A 16,347-nucleotide genomic window follows, 5' to 3' on the forward strand; every position below is an offset into this window, starting at 1 on the left:
ATGGCCTTCAATGACCTCCTGAAGCAAGTGGGGGGCGTCGGCCGCTTCCAGAAGATCCAGGTCACTCTAGTGGTCCTCCCCCTGCTCCTGATGGCCTCCCAAAACACCCTGCAGAACTTCACCGCCGCCATCCCCACCCACCACTGCCGCCCACCTGCCGATGCCAACCTCAGCAAGGACAGGGAGCTGGAGGCCTGGCTGCCCCGGGACAGGCAGGGGCGGCCTGAATCCTGCCTCCGCTTCACCTCCCCGCAACAGGGACCACCTTCGTCCAATGGCACCGGGGCCAACAGCACAGGGGCCACAGAGCCCTGCACTGATGGCTGGATCTACGACAAGAGCACCTTCCCTTCCACCATCGTGACTGAGGTGAGGATACCTGGGAGGATACCCTCCATGCGCCGTCTAGACTGTGCCTTCCTCTCTGAGACAGACAGACAGACAAACACACACATACACACACGCACAGGCTGTCTCAAATTCTCCAGAGGCCAAGATGGGAAGATGGAGAAAGGAGTTCAAGATGGGGCCCTTTGTAGGAAAGGCAGACATGAGAGTCACAGAGTCAAGAAAAGTCTCTCAGCCCCTGGGACCAGGGAAACAAACAGCAAAGAGGAGTGTCAGGAGAAGAAGGGGCCACAGACCTCAGAGGGCAGCCTGAAGGAGGGTAAGGGCTGCCCTGCAGCCCAGGCTCGTCTCTGCCTGACGCCTGTCCCCCTCTCCCCACAGTGGGACCTCGTGTGCTCTCACAGGGCCTTACGCCAGCTGGGTCAGTCCTTGTACATGGTAGGGGTGCTTTTCGGAGCCATGGTGTTCGGGTCCCTATCAGACAGGTCAGTCCTGGGTGGGGCCTCGGGGCCGGGCTGGGATTGGGGGCTCCTTGGCTGGGCTCAGGGGGGCCTAGGTGGGAGGTTGGCATTCCCAGCTGGGGCTGGTTTGAAGACCTATAGCGCCAGCCTCATGATTCTGCACAGGTCCTCAAAAGACCCCCACCCCAGGGCCTCACCAGGGCAAGCACTCTTTTCCCTGCCCAGCCTAGTCTCCGTTGGTCCTCAGGACCCCTGCTGCAGGTCTTCCCTCCCCCACAGGCTGGGCCGCCGGAAGGTGCTGATCTTGAACTACCTGCAGACAGCCGTGTCAGGAACCTGTACAGCCTTCGCTCCCAACTTCTCCGTCTACTGTGTCTTCCGGCTCCTCTCGGGCATGTCACTGGCTGGCATCGCCCTCAACTGCATGACACTGAGTGAGGGATGCTGGGAGGCCCAGGCTGGTCCCTACCCACTCCCCTCTGACCATCCAGTCCAGCAGCCCCTTCCCAGCCTCCTCTCCTTGCCCACCCCTCCTGAGCTCTGCTGCCCTTGGCCTGTCCTTTAGGTCTGCCCTTCCAGCCAACATAACAGCCCTTTTCTCAGGCTTACGCCATCCTGATCCCTCTTTTAGATACAGGATTGCAAACTCCATTGTTAGGGCCAGGCAGTTCCTCTAAATCACTGAAGGAGACCGGATACAAGAGACATTAGGGAGCAGTGAGGACTGTATCCAAAGGAGAGTCACACCCATCCAGAGGGGCCACAGCCACTCAGCTGCTCCAGCCAGGAGGTCTCAGGGCTGTCACATCTCCCCCTCTTGCTTTTATTGATGTAAAATATCCCAATTTTTTAATGTTGGCAATTAATTCTAATATTTTTAACATAGGGCAAGCCAGCATCATGTAGACCGAATACATTTATGGACTGAGCATGGCCTGTCCATGAGTCATCAATATGCATCCTCTGATAGATGACCTCCCTTCCCCTTGTTTCTCAGATGAAGAACCTGAGACAGAGAAGGGAAAGGATTTACCCAAGGTCATCCCTCAAGCCCAGAAGGGAATCTAAGGATTTAGGATTCTCTAGACTAAAGAAATTAATCAGGCTGGGCTGGGGCCAGGGCAGGACACCTAGAATCCAGCCTCAAAGCCCAGTCTAAGTTTCCAAGCGGCTGGCCAAGCAGCCAAATCAGGAGCTCACAAGTAACAGAGCTGGGTCTTTAGATTGCAGCAGAGAGGTGGTCCCACTCCCACCTCAAATCTCCAGGATGGAGGAAGACCACTGCCTCCTCCGAGCTGCTCTGGCCACTGAGGCTGGAATCCAGCCCAGTCTGAGGAAGACCAGAGGAGTGGCTGCTGCTGAGAATGGACTGAGTGGTCAGAGACGCAGTGAACGGAAAGGGGCCCCTAGCCAGGACAGTAGGTTGGGGGGGAGCAAACACACAGCAGGGGAATGGAGGGGACAATTCCTGGGGATTCCAAAACCACCTCCCCATCCCCATCTCCACTGAAAGTACCCCACTTCCTCTACCATGGTATCCAACCTCATTTGATGTATCTTCCACTAAGCCTTGGGGCAGACCAAGGTTTGGATGGAGAGAGGGGTCTTTGCCTGCCCCAGGGGTCTCCACCTGGTAGCCTGGGAAGTTGCACCATTCTGTTCTAACCCTTTTTCCAGATGTGGAGTGGATGCCCATCCACACGCGGGCCTATGTGGGCACCCTGATGGGCTACACCTACAGCCTGGGCCAGTTTCTCCTGGCGGGTGTGGCCTATGCCGTGCCCCACTGGCGCCACCTGCAGCTGCTCGTCTCTGCACCTTTTTTCGCCTTCTTTATCTACTCCTGGTACATGGGGCCCAGAGAGGGTGGGGGTGCCACAGGAGCACAGATGGCTGCAAAGGACAAGATATCCCCCAGATCTTGCTGCACACTCCACCCCATAGAATAGAGAAGGTCAAAGGCAGAAGGTCAAACCCAGGTCAATGACTCAGTGTGACAGATGGGGAAACTGAGGCTGTGGGAGGAGAGATTTGGCCCAGGGTATCCATTCTGCAGCTTCCCCCAGCTTCCTCCAGTTTCCAGCCTGTCTGTACTGCTCCCTTTGCCCAGCACCCAAGAGCTGAGCTTCATTCATTGGGGAATGAATCGTCACCAAGCTGGGCACTGCTTTGTGGTCCTAGAGAAAGAGATTTGACAAAGCTCCCGGGTTCTCAGCCTTAAATAAAATCCCACTGCAGGCCCCTGGAAAGCCTACCCCCTGCCCCCAGCCCAGCCGACTGGAACTGAAGCCATACCAACACCCACCCCTACCCCCGCTCCCAGGTTCTTCATCGAGTCTGCCCGCTGGCAAGTTTCCTCCGGGAGGCTAGACCTCACCCTGAGGTCGCTACAAAGAGTGGCCTGGATCAATGGGAAGCAGGAAGAGGGAGCCAAGCTAAGTATAGAGGTGAGACCCCAGACATCTACCATGACACCCCATCAGGACTCCACCCCCAAGAGGGCTTCCCTGAGTAAGGGGTTAGGCTGGGAGGCGCTCCTGGAGGAGTCCAGGCCCTGAGCCCTGCCCATCCTGGCAGGTGATCCGGGCCAGTCTGCAGAAGGAGCTGACCATGGGCAAAGGCCAGGCCTCGGCCATGGAGCTGCTGCGCTGCCCCACCCTTCGCCGCCTCTTCCTCTGCCTCTCCTTGCTATGGTAGGCCGAGACAGACAGACTGACAGACAAATAGACCAGAAGACAAAACAGCTGACTTGGGAGAGAGTGGATGCAATGGGTGAGCAAAGCTAGACAAGAGGGAGGAAAAGTCAGCGGACCTGCTATGAGGGGCAGTAACCCTCCACCAGGGAGAGTCTTGAAGAATCAGATGAGCTCCAGCCTCAGTTCAGTTCCAGTCCCCACAGTGGGCACCAGTGTCTCCATCTTCTTCTCTTTTTACCAACTCTGTTCCAATATGGAAACACCTCATCAGGACTGGTGGCCTAGAGTTAATAGTATTACATCATGAAGGCAGAGACCAGTCTGGCTTGCAAAACATTGGGACACTTGACTGGCCTTGTGGTGCCTGCCAGAAATACAGGCCCAGGCAGTGAGATGCCTAAAGCTCATCTCCAAAAATACAATTTGGCCCAGGCTTCTATCAGCCAAAAATCTTCCTTTCCTGTTGCAACATCCCCATTACCCTTCCTTTGTGCCACCCTCCCAATCCCACCACCATAGCAATCCCATGACAATTAAGAGAAGCATGATCAGAAGGAACAATCTTATCAATGAATCCTTTGCTTCCAATTTGGGATTTACTCCAGGTTGTGGGTTCTATCCAGTCACCCGAGCTTCATGTTGTGGGCTCTTGATATCTTAAAAAGCACAACACCCATTCCAGGACCGTGGACAGGTCCTGGAAGGCTCTGGCATCTCCCAACATCTTGGCCTTGAAGATATGGATAGCCACTTGCCCTCCCTCAGTCCAGTAGCAATAGATAAGATAAAGACTAAAGCTATGTAAATCCCACATAGCAACTAAGTGAAAATTCGCTAATACACTGGGGACACTAATTATCAGAAGATTGAGAAATTTGGGGTATGGGAGGACCACCCCAATACTTAAACTGCATACTAAATGTCTGAGGAAATATTAGCCAAGGCAGATTCCAGCTTCTTAAGCAGGGTACTCAATGCGGCTCATCCCTATTTTCAAGGAGCACCCCTCCCTCCTTTAAGGCTTCCTATCAAACTCCATACCCCTCATCCCTCCCCACTAGGTTTGCCACTAGCTTTGCCTACTATGGGCTGGTCATGGACCTACAGGGCTTTGGGGTCAGCATCTACCTAATCCAGGTGATCTTTGGTGCTGTGGATCTGCCTGCCAAGCTTGTGGGCTTCCTTGTCATCAACTTCCTGGGCCGCCGGCCTGCCCAGATGGCCTCACTGTTCCTGGCGGGCGTCTGCATCCTGGTGAATGCGGTGGTACCCCAGGGTGAGCACCCAGGTCCCTCATCTTTGGCCCATCCCCAGACATGATCCAGTTTCTCAGAAGGGAGGGGGGCTAATTCCTCCCAGCCCCAACTCCCGAGCTCCCGCTGGCCCCCCTTCTCTCTCCCTAGATCAGTCCATTGTCAGAACCTTCTTTGCTGTGCTGGGGAAGGGCTGCCTGGCTTCCTCCTTCAACTGCATCTTCCTGTATACTGGGGAGCTGTACCCCACGATGGTCCGGTGAGTGAGAACCCAATGGGTGGGTCTTGGAGCAAAACATTCCCCTGCACACAGGTCAGACCCCAGAACACAGTCCACTATGACCCAGCACCCATCTGTGCAAGATATATAGCAGCCACTCAATACACACTTCACAGCCTGGCTAACACAGGTGTGGCCCCCACTAAGCCCTTATCTGACTCCAGAAGAAGATCTCAAAAGAAGCCACCAGTTGGGGCAGGGAAGTAGGGAAGGCAGCCAAGAAGACACACCTCAGAGGCAATGAATTGACGTCCCCCCTTGATCTTCAAAGCACGTGTTAGAATCTGCCACCAAATCTAAATTTCAGCTATAAACCAAGTGGTACATCTGAAAGCAAAGACCACAAACATAAAAATAATTTCCTATCACAGGAGCCACACTTCATAATGGTGGTACTTGATAGTTTGCCAGCTGCATAGAGAAACGCAGCACTGCTCTTACCAGGCCAAGACTGGGGGGAGGGAGTACTTTTGCATTAAGAAACAAGAAACACATGTCTGTTTTAAGAGAGGGACACAAAATTCACAGGAGATGTCAAAGACATGTCAGGCTTCCCTAAGCTTCTTGGAATGAGAACCTTGAGGGGTCATGATTACTTCTTGTGCCCTCATGGAATTTCAGGGGACAGAACAATAGTATAAAGCACTTCCTATGTGCCAGGCACTGTCTTAAATTTTTTACAAATATCAACTCACTTAATCCTCATAATAAGCCTCTGTGGTAGGTACTATGATTATTCCCGTTTTACAAATGAGAAAACTGAGCCACAGAGAGGTTAAGCGACTTGCCCAAGGTCACATAGCTCATAAGTGAGGCAGCTTGGATTTGAACCCAAGCAGTTTGTCTTCTGAGTCAATGTTTTTAACCTCTGCTCTCACAGAGAACGTTCTTAACATGTGACTCCATGTCCCTTCCCCTGGAGATTCTAATCTAATAGGTCCGTGTGGGGCTGGGGCAACCATAACTCAAAAATCTCCCAGGTGATCTGAGAACGAATGGCCTAACTCAACTGTCTACTGTCTAATTTGACTGCCAAGGAAACTGAGGCCCAGAAAGGAAAAAGGACATGGCCAAGGTCACATAGCAAGTTAAGGGCAGAGGCAAAACACAATCTCCTGATTCTCTGGCCAGAGCCCTTCCCAACCTGTTTTGTTTTATTTTGTTTTTTTAATCTCTAAAACAAATGCCAAATTGGTTTGCTAATCAAATGGGGAACAGAGGAGGCACGAGGGGTGCCTGGGCATCTGGGCCTTCATGCCAGTACACTAACTGACACTCCCCTCTGGGGCCCCGCAGGCAGACAGGCATGGGAATGGGCAGCACCATGGCCCGAGTGGGCAGCATCGTAAGCCCACTGGTGAGCATGACCGCCGAGCTCTACCACTCCGTGCCTCTCTTTATCTACGGCGCTGTCCCCATGGCTGCCAGCGCTGCCATTGCCCTCCTGCCGGAGACCCTGGGCCAGCCACTGCCGGACACTGTGCAGGACGTGGAAAACAGGTGAGCCCCCATCCAGATGGGCAGCAACTGACCCCAAGTCACATATCCAGGCTGGGGTGGCATTGAGACTCAAACCCAGGCCTCCTCTTCCCGGCCAGGGCTCTTTGTCCCTATTTCCTCCAATCGGGTGAGAGTCTCCTAGAGTCCTTTCTGGGCCTCCCAGCTCCAGGGAGCAGTAGATGTTTGGGGGCAGAGAGCTAGCAGCTGGGCACAGCTGAGTGGAGAGCCCCCAGGAGCGCCCAGCTCTCAGCCCTGGCTTGGAGGCTGCATACCCAAGACACCACTCTCCTCCCCCCAGGAGGAAAGGGAATCGGAAGCGACAGCAGCAAGAGCAGCAGAAGCAGATGGTCCCACTCCAGGCCTCAGCAGGGGAGAAGAATGGACTCTGAGCACCAGAAGGGGCCTCACAGAACCCTAAAGGGAGTGAGGGTCCTACAGGTCCTGGGCCACCCACATGAGGAGGGGGAAGGGGGAATGGCGGCCCAGTGTCAGGGCTGTGGTTCAGGGAAGCACCTCCCCCGGGGCCCCTCTCTCTGAATAGACTCCACTGAGACCACATCATTAAAAGGTTTGTCTGTGTGCAGCATCTCCCTTTGTCTCTCTTGTCGCAAATGTAACAGCCTCTCCGCATCAGCCAACTTCCAGCCCAAAAGGGTATACAGTCGTTCCCACCCCTCAACCCCCAGGACTTTAGGAACCATCCCAGGCAATTGGAGAAGAATTCCTTACCTCGGCCGCGGCCACTGCCCCTCCTCTCCTCCCGCTTCCCTCCCTTCTTCCCTAACCTATTCAAATATTTCTGCGAGTTTAAAATACCTTGCGCCCCTCCCCTTCCCCTTCAGACTGAAAATTGACAAGGGACCAAAATGTAAGCAGCCAATCAGAAGCTTTGTTTCGGGCTCCTCCCCCTCTGGGAGGGCGGGTGGGAACCTCTGGCCGCAAGTGGGGAGAAAAAGGACGCCAGCGGCTGTGACTTCAGGTACTGGGCCCTGCTCCTCCAGATTCCAGCAGGGTCCAGACTGGAAACCAGTTTGCAACTTCCAGCTCCGCGGCTGGAGGTTCAGCCCGCCAGCTACCCTAATCCTTCCTGCCACCCGTCCTGGGCTTTCTTTGCTGCTCTGCCTCCTGAGGGCCCTGGGCTGGTGTCGGGGAGAGAGGAGAAAAAGGGGAGGGTAGAACCCAGCCAGAGAGAGCCAGCACTGAGTGCTAATTTGGTGCCAGGCACGGTCTTAAGCACTTTGCATATATTAACTCATTTAATCCTCCCAGTAACTTTCTAGAGATAGGTACTATTTTTTTTAACTATTTTTTTAACAGTTTTATTTTATTTTATTTTATTTTTTGCTAGGAAGATCAGCCCTGAGCTAACATCCGTGCTAATCCTCCTCTTTTTTTTTGCTGAGGAAGACGGGCTCTGAGCTAACATCTATTGCCAATCCTCCTCCTTTTTTTTTTTTTCTCCCCAAAGCCCCAGTAGATAGTTGTACATCGTAGCTGCACATCCTTCTAGTTGCTTTATGTGGGACGCGGCCTCAGCGTGGCCGGAGAAGCCGTGCGTCAGTGCACGCCAGGGATCCCAACCGGGGCCGCCAGTAGCGGAGCACGCGCACTTAACCGCTAAGGCATGGGGCTGGCCCAGATAGGTACTATTATTATCCCCCATTTTACAGATAAGGAAATTGAGGCACAGAGTGGTTAAGTCACTTGCCCAAGCTCACACAGCTAGTAAATTACAGTCGGGATTAGAATGCAGACAATGCCACTCAGGAATGTGTGTGCCTGGCCCCTTCACTGCTCGGAGCTGTGAGGCACCCAGACTTTGGCTTCTTCTCCTCCCTCTTGGGCGGAAAAGAGGGAGAGAAGAGTAAGGGGGAGGAGAGAAGGGATCCTGGTAAGAACCACGTGAAAGGAGGGATGGAAGGCAGTTGAGGAGTCACAGTCAGGAAAAGACAGGGATATCCAATCACTGGCGTCAGCAAAGGAGCTCACTTCAGGGAAGCATGGGCTGCGCGGAAAAGGCAGACTTATTTGCACTCACGGGTGGCAGGAGTGAGCGGCCAGCCGTGACGTCCCATAAATGTGCTTGCTCCGTCATGCTTGTCTCCTGGCACACTGCCTCTTACTCTTTCCCCTGCAGTGACCCGGCCCCCCAGCCCTTTATCCCTTGAGGAAAGTCCACACCTCTCATTGCCACGTCTGTACACATTGCCTTCCAGACAGGACCCTAGGGCTCGAGCTGAGTCAGGGCAGCCTGGAGAGGGGAGGTGGCCTGGAGCTCACCTGAAAAAGTCACAAAGCCCTGGGACAGCTCATGGCAGCTCGGACAGCCGGACTACCAGGACAAATTGGGCAGGGCCAAAATCACCATGGCCCACCCCACCTCCTGGAACATATGGAGCCTTGGTGTCCCCCCATGGTGCTGAAACTGCCCATGTTCCCCATCGTAGGACCCAGTAAGATGCCCAAGGGCCACCAGTCCCATGTCTGCTGCTATTTGTCAGGCAGCGCCGCCATCATGGCTGACGATGGGCTCCTGGGATAGCTTCTTCACCAGCCTTGAGCAGGCAGACAGGACTGGGAGTGGGAGGCAGGACACCTGGATCTAGCCCTGCTTCTGCAGATCTGGGGGTCTTGGGACCAGTGTCTTGCCCTACCCCTGCCTCAGAACCCTACCAGCAACTCTGACATGCTCTGACTCCTGTGGGTGTCTCATGTCTGTGCTTAGATCACCTGGTATCTGCATCTGCCTCAACTAGAGCCAGCCCCTGGCCTTCCCCAGCTGCACACCACCCACCCCCCTCAACTGGTACAAGCTCTGGTGCTGACTCAGACAGCTCACATCATTACACAGAATCCGTTTCTCCAGATCCGAGACTGGGACTTCCTACATTCATCCCATGCCCTCCACCAAGTGGAACCCTACCTTCCTCCCACTTTTAAGTGACCAGTAGGTGACTTCTGACCTATCATCCCAAGGAGTCATCCCCAGAATACCGGCTCCCATCTCATCCTCTCTCCTTGGCCCTGAACCTGAGTTCTGGTACTGTCATGCCTCACTCCAGTGGCTTCAGATGCTGTCCCCAGTTTTGACCACAAGGTTAGTAGGGCTTTGTGACCACCTTCAGTTTCTCTACCTGCAGCTCTGTGCACTTCCTGGCCAGGATGGCACACTCAGGAGTTTCCTGAACTGCATGGCCCTGATAGAGTGCTCACAGGACACCACCTTCCCAGGCTCCAACCTTGCATCCCAGGTCACACCTCTATGGCCCAGCCTTCAGTCCACACCAAGCCCCTCCATTAGGCTCTTCACCCCCTTCCCAGGAGGTTCTATGGCCCCTCAGAGAACAGATGACCAGCCAGTTAAGCTTTCATATTGTGTGGTATGCAGAATAATGGTCCCCAAAGATGTCCATATTCTAACCCCTGGAACCTGTGAATATGTTATCTTACATGGTAAAGGGACTCTGCAGATGTCATTAAGTTAAGGATCTTGAGATGGGGAGATTATCCTGGCTTATCTGCGTGGGCCCAATGTGATCACAACAGTCCTTACAAGAGGAAGGCAGGAGATCAGAGTGGGTAGCTGATGTGACAACAGAAGCAAGAGGTTGGAATGATGCAAGAAGTGACCACAAGCCAAGGAAAGCAAGCAGCCTCTAGAAGCTGCAAAAGGCAAGGAAATGGATTCTCCTCTGAAGCCTCCTGAAGGGACATAGCCCTGCCAACACATTGCTATTAGACTTCTGACCTCTAGAACTATAAGAAAATTAATTTGTGCTGTTTTAAGCCACTAAATTTGTGGCAATTTGTTACAACAGCTGTCAGAAACTAATGCACATCCCTTATTCTCAGACTCCTCCAGGGGTCTCAAACTGGCCCATAGAGGTTTTATTTTCCCATGCTCTATTTTTTTGGTGGACAGGGTTGTACTGTCTAGATCACCAAAGGCCTCACCACTCCCTATAGTCTTACATCTGGTCAGATTCACACATTTATGTTACCCTATGGCCCTTGTAGGCATTTAAGCTTGGGACTCCTAGAATCCTCTCTGTTAAACCCCCACCTTACCTTTATATGTTTTAAAAACTACGGGAGGGGGCCGGCCCCATGGCTTAGCGGTTAAGTGCGCGCGCTCTGCTGTTGGCGTCCCGGGTTCGGATCCCGGGCGCGCATCGACGCACCGCTTCTCCAGCCACGCTGAGGTCGCATCCCACATACAGCAACTAGAAGGATGTGCAACTATGACATACAACTATCCACTGGGGCTTTGGGGGGGGAAATAAATAAATAAATAAAATTAAAATTAAAAACTATGGGAGGAAAGATTTTTGTCGTGAGTATAGGGAGCAGAAGAAAAGCACCAGGTGGACCGCAGTGCTGCATTGTTCCTCCGTTTTCAAGAAAACCATCTAATGATGTTCTCAGAAATGTGACTAGCTCCATGTGGTTCTTGTTGTTGCCATAGAACAGTAGCGACTCCATTGCAAAAAGCTGGAGTAATAAACTAGATGAACTTGAGGCTCAGTTTCCCTGATCAGCTCTAGTGAGGTCTGTTCCTGCTTACCCTAAACTCTTCCCCCAAAAGAAGCCCACACCCTAGTAGCAAGTTCCATGTGAGCCACACCCATAGAAGCAACCACGCAGCCTGTTAGGGCCTGAATTGGTCAGGGTTTAAATTTAGGTGGTAGACAATGTTGAGTCTGGGTGGGATGTCTGGAACTGTGGTAGCCATTTTGCAATCCAACACGGAAACCAGAGCAAGAACTAAGGCAAAAACTGAGAGTAACACAGTGGAAAGATGGAACTAACCTGGGGTTTGATGATGTCATTGAGCCACTGATTTAACCAATCCTGAAGCAACCCCTCTCTACTCTAATTGTTAACTGTGGGAATTTAAATTTAAATCCTCCTTCTCCTTTAAGCCATTGTGAGTTGGTTTTTCTGTGATTTGCAACCAAAAACATCTTAACTAATATACTTTTACAGCTTTATTGAAATATAATAGACAATTAGTTGCACATATTTACACTGTGCAATTTGATGAGTATTGACAGATGCATACACCCATGAAACCATCACCACAATCAAGACAATGAACATATCCATCACCTCCAAAAGTTTTCTCATGTTCCTTCTTTGTGTAGACATAGGCTTCCATTTTTCTTGAGCAACTATCGAGGAGTGGAATGGCTGGGTAGTATGTAAGGTATATGTTTAATTTTTTAAGAATAGCCAGTTTCCAAAGTGGCTGTAACATTTCACATTCCCACCAGCAGTATATGAGAGTTCCAGTTGCTCCATATCTTTGTCAACACTTGATATAATCGATACTTTAAATTTTAGCGTTGTGGGGCGGGCCCCGTGGCTTGGCGGTTAAGTGAGTGCGCTCTGCTGCTGGCAGCCTGGGTTCGGATCCTGGGCGCACACCAACGCACTGCTTCTCTGGCCATGCTGAGGCCACATCCCACATACAGCAACTAGAAAGACGTGCCACTATGACATACAGCTATCTACTGGGGCTTTGGGGGAAAAATAAATAAATAAAATTAAAAAAAATTTTAGCGTTGTAGTGAAAGTGTAGTGGTATATTATTGTAGTTTTAATTTGCATTTCCCTATTGACTAATAATGTTAAGCAACTTTTCATGTGCTTATTTCCATCTAGATCTCTTCTTTGGTAAAGTGTCTGTTCAGAAATTTTGCACACTTTTTTATTCAATTGTCTGATTTCTTATGGTTAAGTTGAAAGCCTTTTTTAACTTGTTCTGGAAACAAGTCCTTTGCCAGATATGTGTTTTGCAAATACTTTCTCCAAGTTTATAGCTTGCCTTTTCATTTTTATACCAGTGACTTTTGAATAGCAAAAGTTTTAAAATTTTGATGAAGACCAATTTAATTATTTTTTTCTTTTATAGTTCATGCTTTTTTTTTTTTTTTTGGTCTGATTTTAAAAATCTTTGCCAAACCCAAGGACATTAAAATTTTCTCTTATGTTTTCTTATAGACATTTTATACTTTAGCTCTTACATTTAGGTCTATGATCTGTTTTGAGTTATCTTTGTAATGTGAGGTAAGAGAGTTGTGGTTCATTGATTTTTGCATATGGATGTTCAATTGTTCCAGCACCATTTGTTGAAAGATTTCCTTTTCATCATTGAGTTGTCTAAGCATCTTGGTCAAAGATCAGATGGCTACATGTGTGGCTCTATTTTGGACTCTCTGTTCTGTACCATTGATCTATTTATTTGTCTTTGCATAAATACCACACTGTCTTGATTGCTATAACTTTATAATTAGTCTTGAACTCAGATAGTGTAAATACTTTCATTTTGTTTAACTTTTTCAAAGTTGTTTTGGCTAGTCTAGATCCTTTGCATTTCCATATAGATTTTAAAATCAACTTGTAAATTTCTACCAAAAAAACTGCTGTGATTTTGATTTGTATTACAGTGAATCTATACATCATCTTGGGAATAATTGACATCTTAACAATACTGAATGTTCTAATCCATGATATGGTTCTCCATTTATTTGTATCTTCTTTAGTTTCTCTCAGCAATGTTTTGTAATTTCCAGTATACAGATCTTACACATATTTTATCATATTTATCCTAAGAATTTCATATTTTTATGCAATTATAGATATTTTTATTTCAATTGCCAATTGTTTGTTGCTATTATATAGAAACATATAATAGCACTTGATTTTTGTATATTGACCTGGCATCCTGCAAACCTGCTAAAATCACTTATTAGTTCTAATAGCTTTTTGTAGATTCCTTAGGATTTTCTGTACAATCATGTTGTCTGCAAATAAAGGCAGATTTTCTTCTTCTTTCCTTTATGGAATTCTTTCATTTCTTTTACTTACATTATTACACTCCAATACAATGTTGAATAACTGAGAGTGAATATCCTTGTTTTTTTCCTGAACTCAGGAGAAAAGCATTTAGTCTTTCACAATTAAATATGATGTTAACTATAGTTTTCCCATAGATGACATTTATCAGTTTGAAGAAGTTCACTTTTATTCCTAGTTTGCTGAGAAGTTTTATCATGGATGTTGCGGATGTTGAATTTTTTCAAATGCTCTTTCTGCATTTCTTGAGATGATCCTATAGTTTTTCCTTTTTAACCTATTAATGTGGTGAATTACATTAATTGATTTTTTAATGTTAAATCCATCTTGTATTCCTGGGATAAACTCCACTTTGTCAAAATGCATTATCCTTTTTATATATTTGAGATATATATATCAATTTGATATATCAAATTTGATAAAATTATATTAAGAATTTTACATTTATGCTCATAAGGAATACGGATCTGTAGTTTTCTTTTATTGTAATGTTTTTGTCTGGTTTTAGTGTCAGAGTATTATGGACTGAATGTTTACGTCCCTCCAAAATTCATACATTGAAATCTAATCCTCAATATGATGGTATTTAGAGGTGGGGCCTTTGGAAGATAATCAGTTAAAGAGAGTGGAGCTCTCTGAATGTGATTAGTGCCCTTCTAAGAAGAGGCCAGAGAGCCAGCTCTATCTTTCTGCCATGTGAGGATACAATGAGAAGTTAGCCATCTACAACCCAGAAGAGAACCTCACCAGAACCCACCATGCTGGCACCATGATCTCATACTTGTAGCCTCTAGAACTGTGAGCAATAAATTTCTGTTGTTTATAAGCCACCCATAAATAAATACCATCAATAAGTTTATAGTGTTTTGTTGTAGCAGCCTCATAGAATGAGTTATGAACTATTTTCTACTTTTCAACTTCTGGTGTTTGTGTAGAACTTGATATTATTTCTTCCTTTAAAATGTTTCACAGAATTAACAAGTGAAGTCATATGTGCCTGGAATGTTCCTTGCAGGATAGTTTTTAAGTACAAACTTAATTTCATTTAACATTTCTTATAGTGCATGTCTGCCACTGCTGAATTCTTTCAACTTTTGTGTGCCTAAAAAAGTCATGATTCTGTCTTCGGTTTTGAAAGATATTTTCGCTGGGTATTGAATTTTAGGTTGACAAGTTTTTTTCTCCCAGCTCTTTGGAGATATTTCTCCATTATCTTCTGGCTTGCATGGTTTCCCACAGGATATCCAAACTCCCAAATCCATCTCCTTAATTTGGGACACTTCCAGCCTTCTAGGTTCCTTCCTACCCTCACTGTTCTAGAGCCTCGAAATTTTCTCCAGTCAGTAAGCTGATTCATGAGGCTCATTTTGTTTGTTTCCCTTCTTTCAGGGGCTAACTGTCCTGTGCTGCTATTGTCCAATGTCTAAAAACAGTTGTTGTATATAATTTGACAGGCTTTTTATGAGTTTAAGGCAGGAGAGTAAATCCAGTCTCTGTTACTCATTCTGGGCTGGAAGCAGAAGTCTCAACAACTGTTACATTATTATAGTCCTCATGACTTCTTGCCAAATACATTTCCATAAGCAGGAACAACTGAAGAAATAAAAAACAATATATATATATATCATGAAGACAGGATGGCAACAGAATTAAAGAAGAAGACATCACCCAGAAATCCTGAACTTGGATCTGGATGAAATAAACTATCAAAACACCCATCTTTTCTGCACCGAAGTTTGGAACCTACTGAGAGCTAGACACAGCAATCAGATACCTTACTATGCAGTCAAAAGCAATCAAAACACATGCTTTCTGAAGGCAGAGAGACCTCAAAAGAGGGGAAGAAGAAAGGAGCCTATACATGCCCTATTCTTTCTCCCAAACTCACCAATCAGATAACCCATTCCTTATTCCACAAGGAAACAAGAAGTCAGAAGAATGGACGTTTCTCCCACCCCCTACCTGGCATCTCCCTTTATTGAGGGAAAAAATCCACTTCCAGTTACGCAAAGAGCATTGTTGTTTTAAAGGCATTAAGAATGGAAAAGAAAATGTTCTAGGCATGAGAGAATACCAAGGTCTAAAATAACTCTCCCACCTTTAACAAATAGAAAACTGAAGAAAATGCAAGAAATAGCTTTCAGACATTGGGCAACAGGCAGTGCATGACTGCAGTTTCTTTGAGAAGAGAAACAAATGATGTGAGACTTACAGATCATCACCCAGGCTTTCTTCCTGGGGGCAATTTCTGGACTGCAGTGTAGAGAAGCGTAATCCAAATAGAGCTTGACAATCTCATTGAGTTGAGGAGAACAAAAGAGAAGTTCAGAGTGGCCAAGGCAGCTGGAATTTGCAGGGCAAACTTCTGGAGAGGAAAGAACTATGCAAACATAGAATTCCACATCTGCAGTGTATATAAAGAACTCTGCAATTCAATAAAAAGAAGCCAAACACTCCTTTCAAAAATGGGCCAAAAAAAATTGAACATGTACTTCACCACAGAAGATATAAGGAATGGCCAATAAGCAAATGAAAAGATGCTCACCATCATTAGTCATCCAGAAAATGCGAATTAGACTATGAGATATCAATATACGTCTATACAAATGGCTAAAATTCAAAAGATGGACCATACCAAGTGTTGGAAAGAATATGAAGTAACTGGAACTCTCATACATTGCTGGTGGAAATACAAAATTTGGAAACGCTGCGGGAAACAATTTGACAGTTTCTGATAAAGTTAAACATACACTTGACCATATGACCCAGCAATTCTATTTCTAGGCATTTACCCAAGAGAAATTAAAACATACGTCCACACATTGGACAGAAATGTTCATATCAGCTTTATTTGTAAATAGCCAAAAACTGGAAACAACCCGAATGTTCATCAACAGGTGAATGGATAAACAAATTCTGGTATATACATTTAATGGAATACTACAATAAAA

General features: G+C 47.6%; 1 protein-coding gene across 1 annotated transcript; it reads left to right on the forward strand.

Moving 5' to 3' along the window:
* Positions 1 to 6,927, forward strand: SLC22A6 (solute carrier family 22 member 6). Its single transcript, XM_058527376.1, has 10 exons — positions 1 to 369; positions 730 to 833; positions 1,089 to 1,243; positions 2,487 to 2,655; positions 3,133 to 3,256; positions 3,387 to 3,502; positions 4,567 to 4,781; positions 4,909 to 5,017; positions 6,335 to 6,538; positions 6,837 to 6,927. The coding sequence occupies exons 1-10, from the start codon at positions 1 to 3 to the stop codon at positions 6,925 to 6,927; spliced, it is 1,656 nt and encodes a 551-aa protein (XP_058383359.1).
* Positions 6,928 to 16,347: the final 9,420 nt, after the last annotated feature.

This window comes from Diceros bicornis, chromosome 31 (genome assembly GCF_020826845.1).
Source record: "Diceros bicornis minor isolate mBicDic1 chromosome 31, mDicBic1.mat.cur, whole genome shotgun sequence".
Classification (NCBI taxonomy): Eukaryota; Metazoa; Chordata; class Mammalia; order Perissodactyla; family Rhinocerotidae; genus Diceros; species Diceros bicornis.

What these genes read in the sequence shown, in the direction of transcription:
- SLC22A6 (XM_058527376.1), top strand. Translation starts at nt 1, where the DNA reads ATGGCCTTCAATGACCTCCTGAAGCAAGTGGGGGGCGTCGGCCGCTTC. An exon ending in GAGCCAAGCTAAGTATAGAG is followed by an intron (nt 3,257 to 3,386) that starts GTGAGACCCCAG and finishes CCATCCTGGCAG; the next exon opens with GTGATCCGGGCCAGTCTGCA. An exon ending in GAATGCGGTGGTACCCCAGG is followed by an intron (nt 4,782 to 4,908) that starts GTGAGCACCCAG and finishes CTCTCTCCCTAG; the next exon opens with ATCAGTCCATTGTCAGAACC.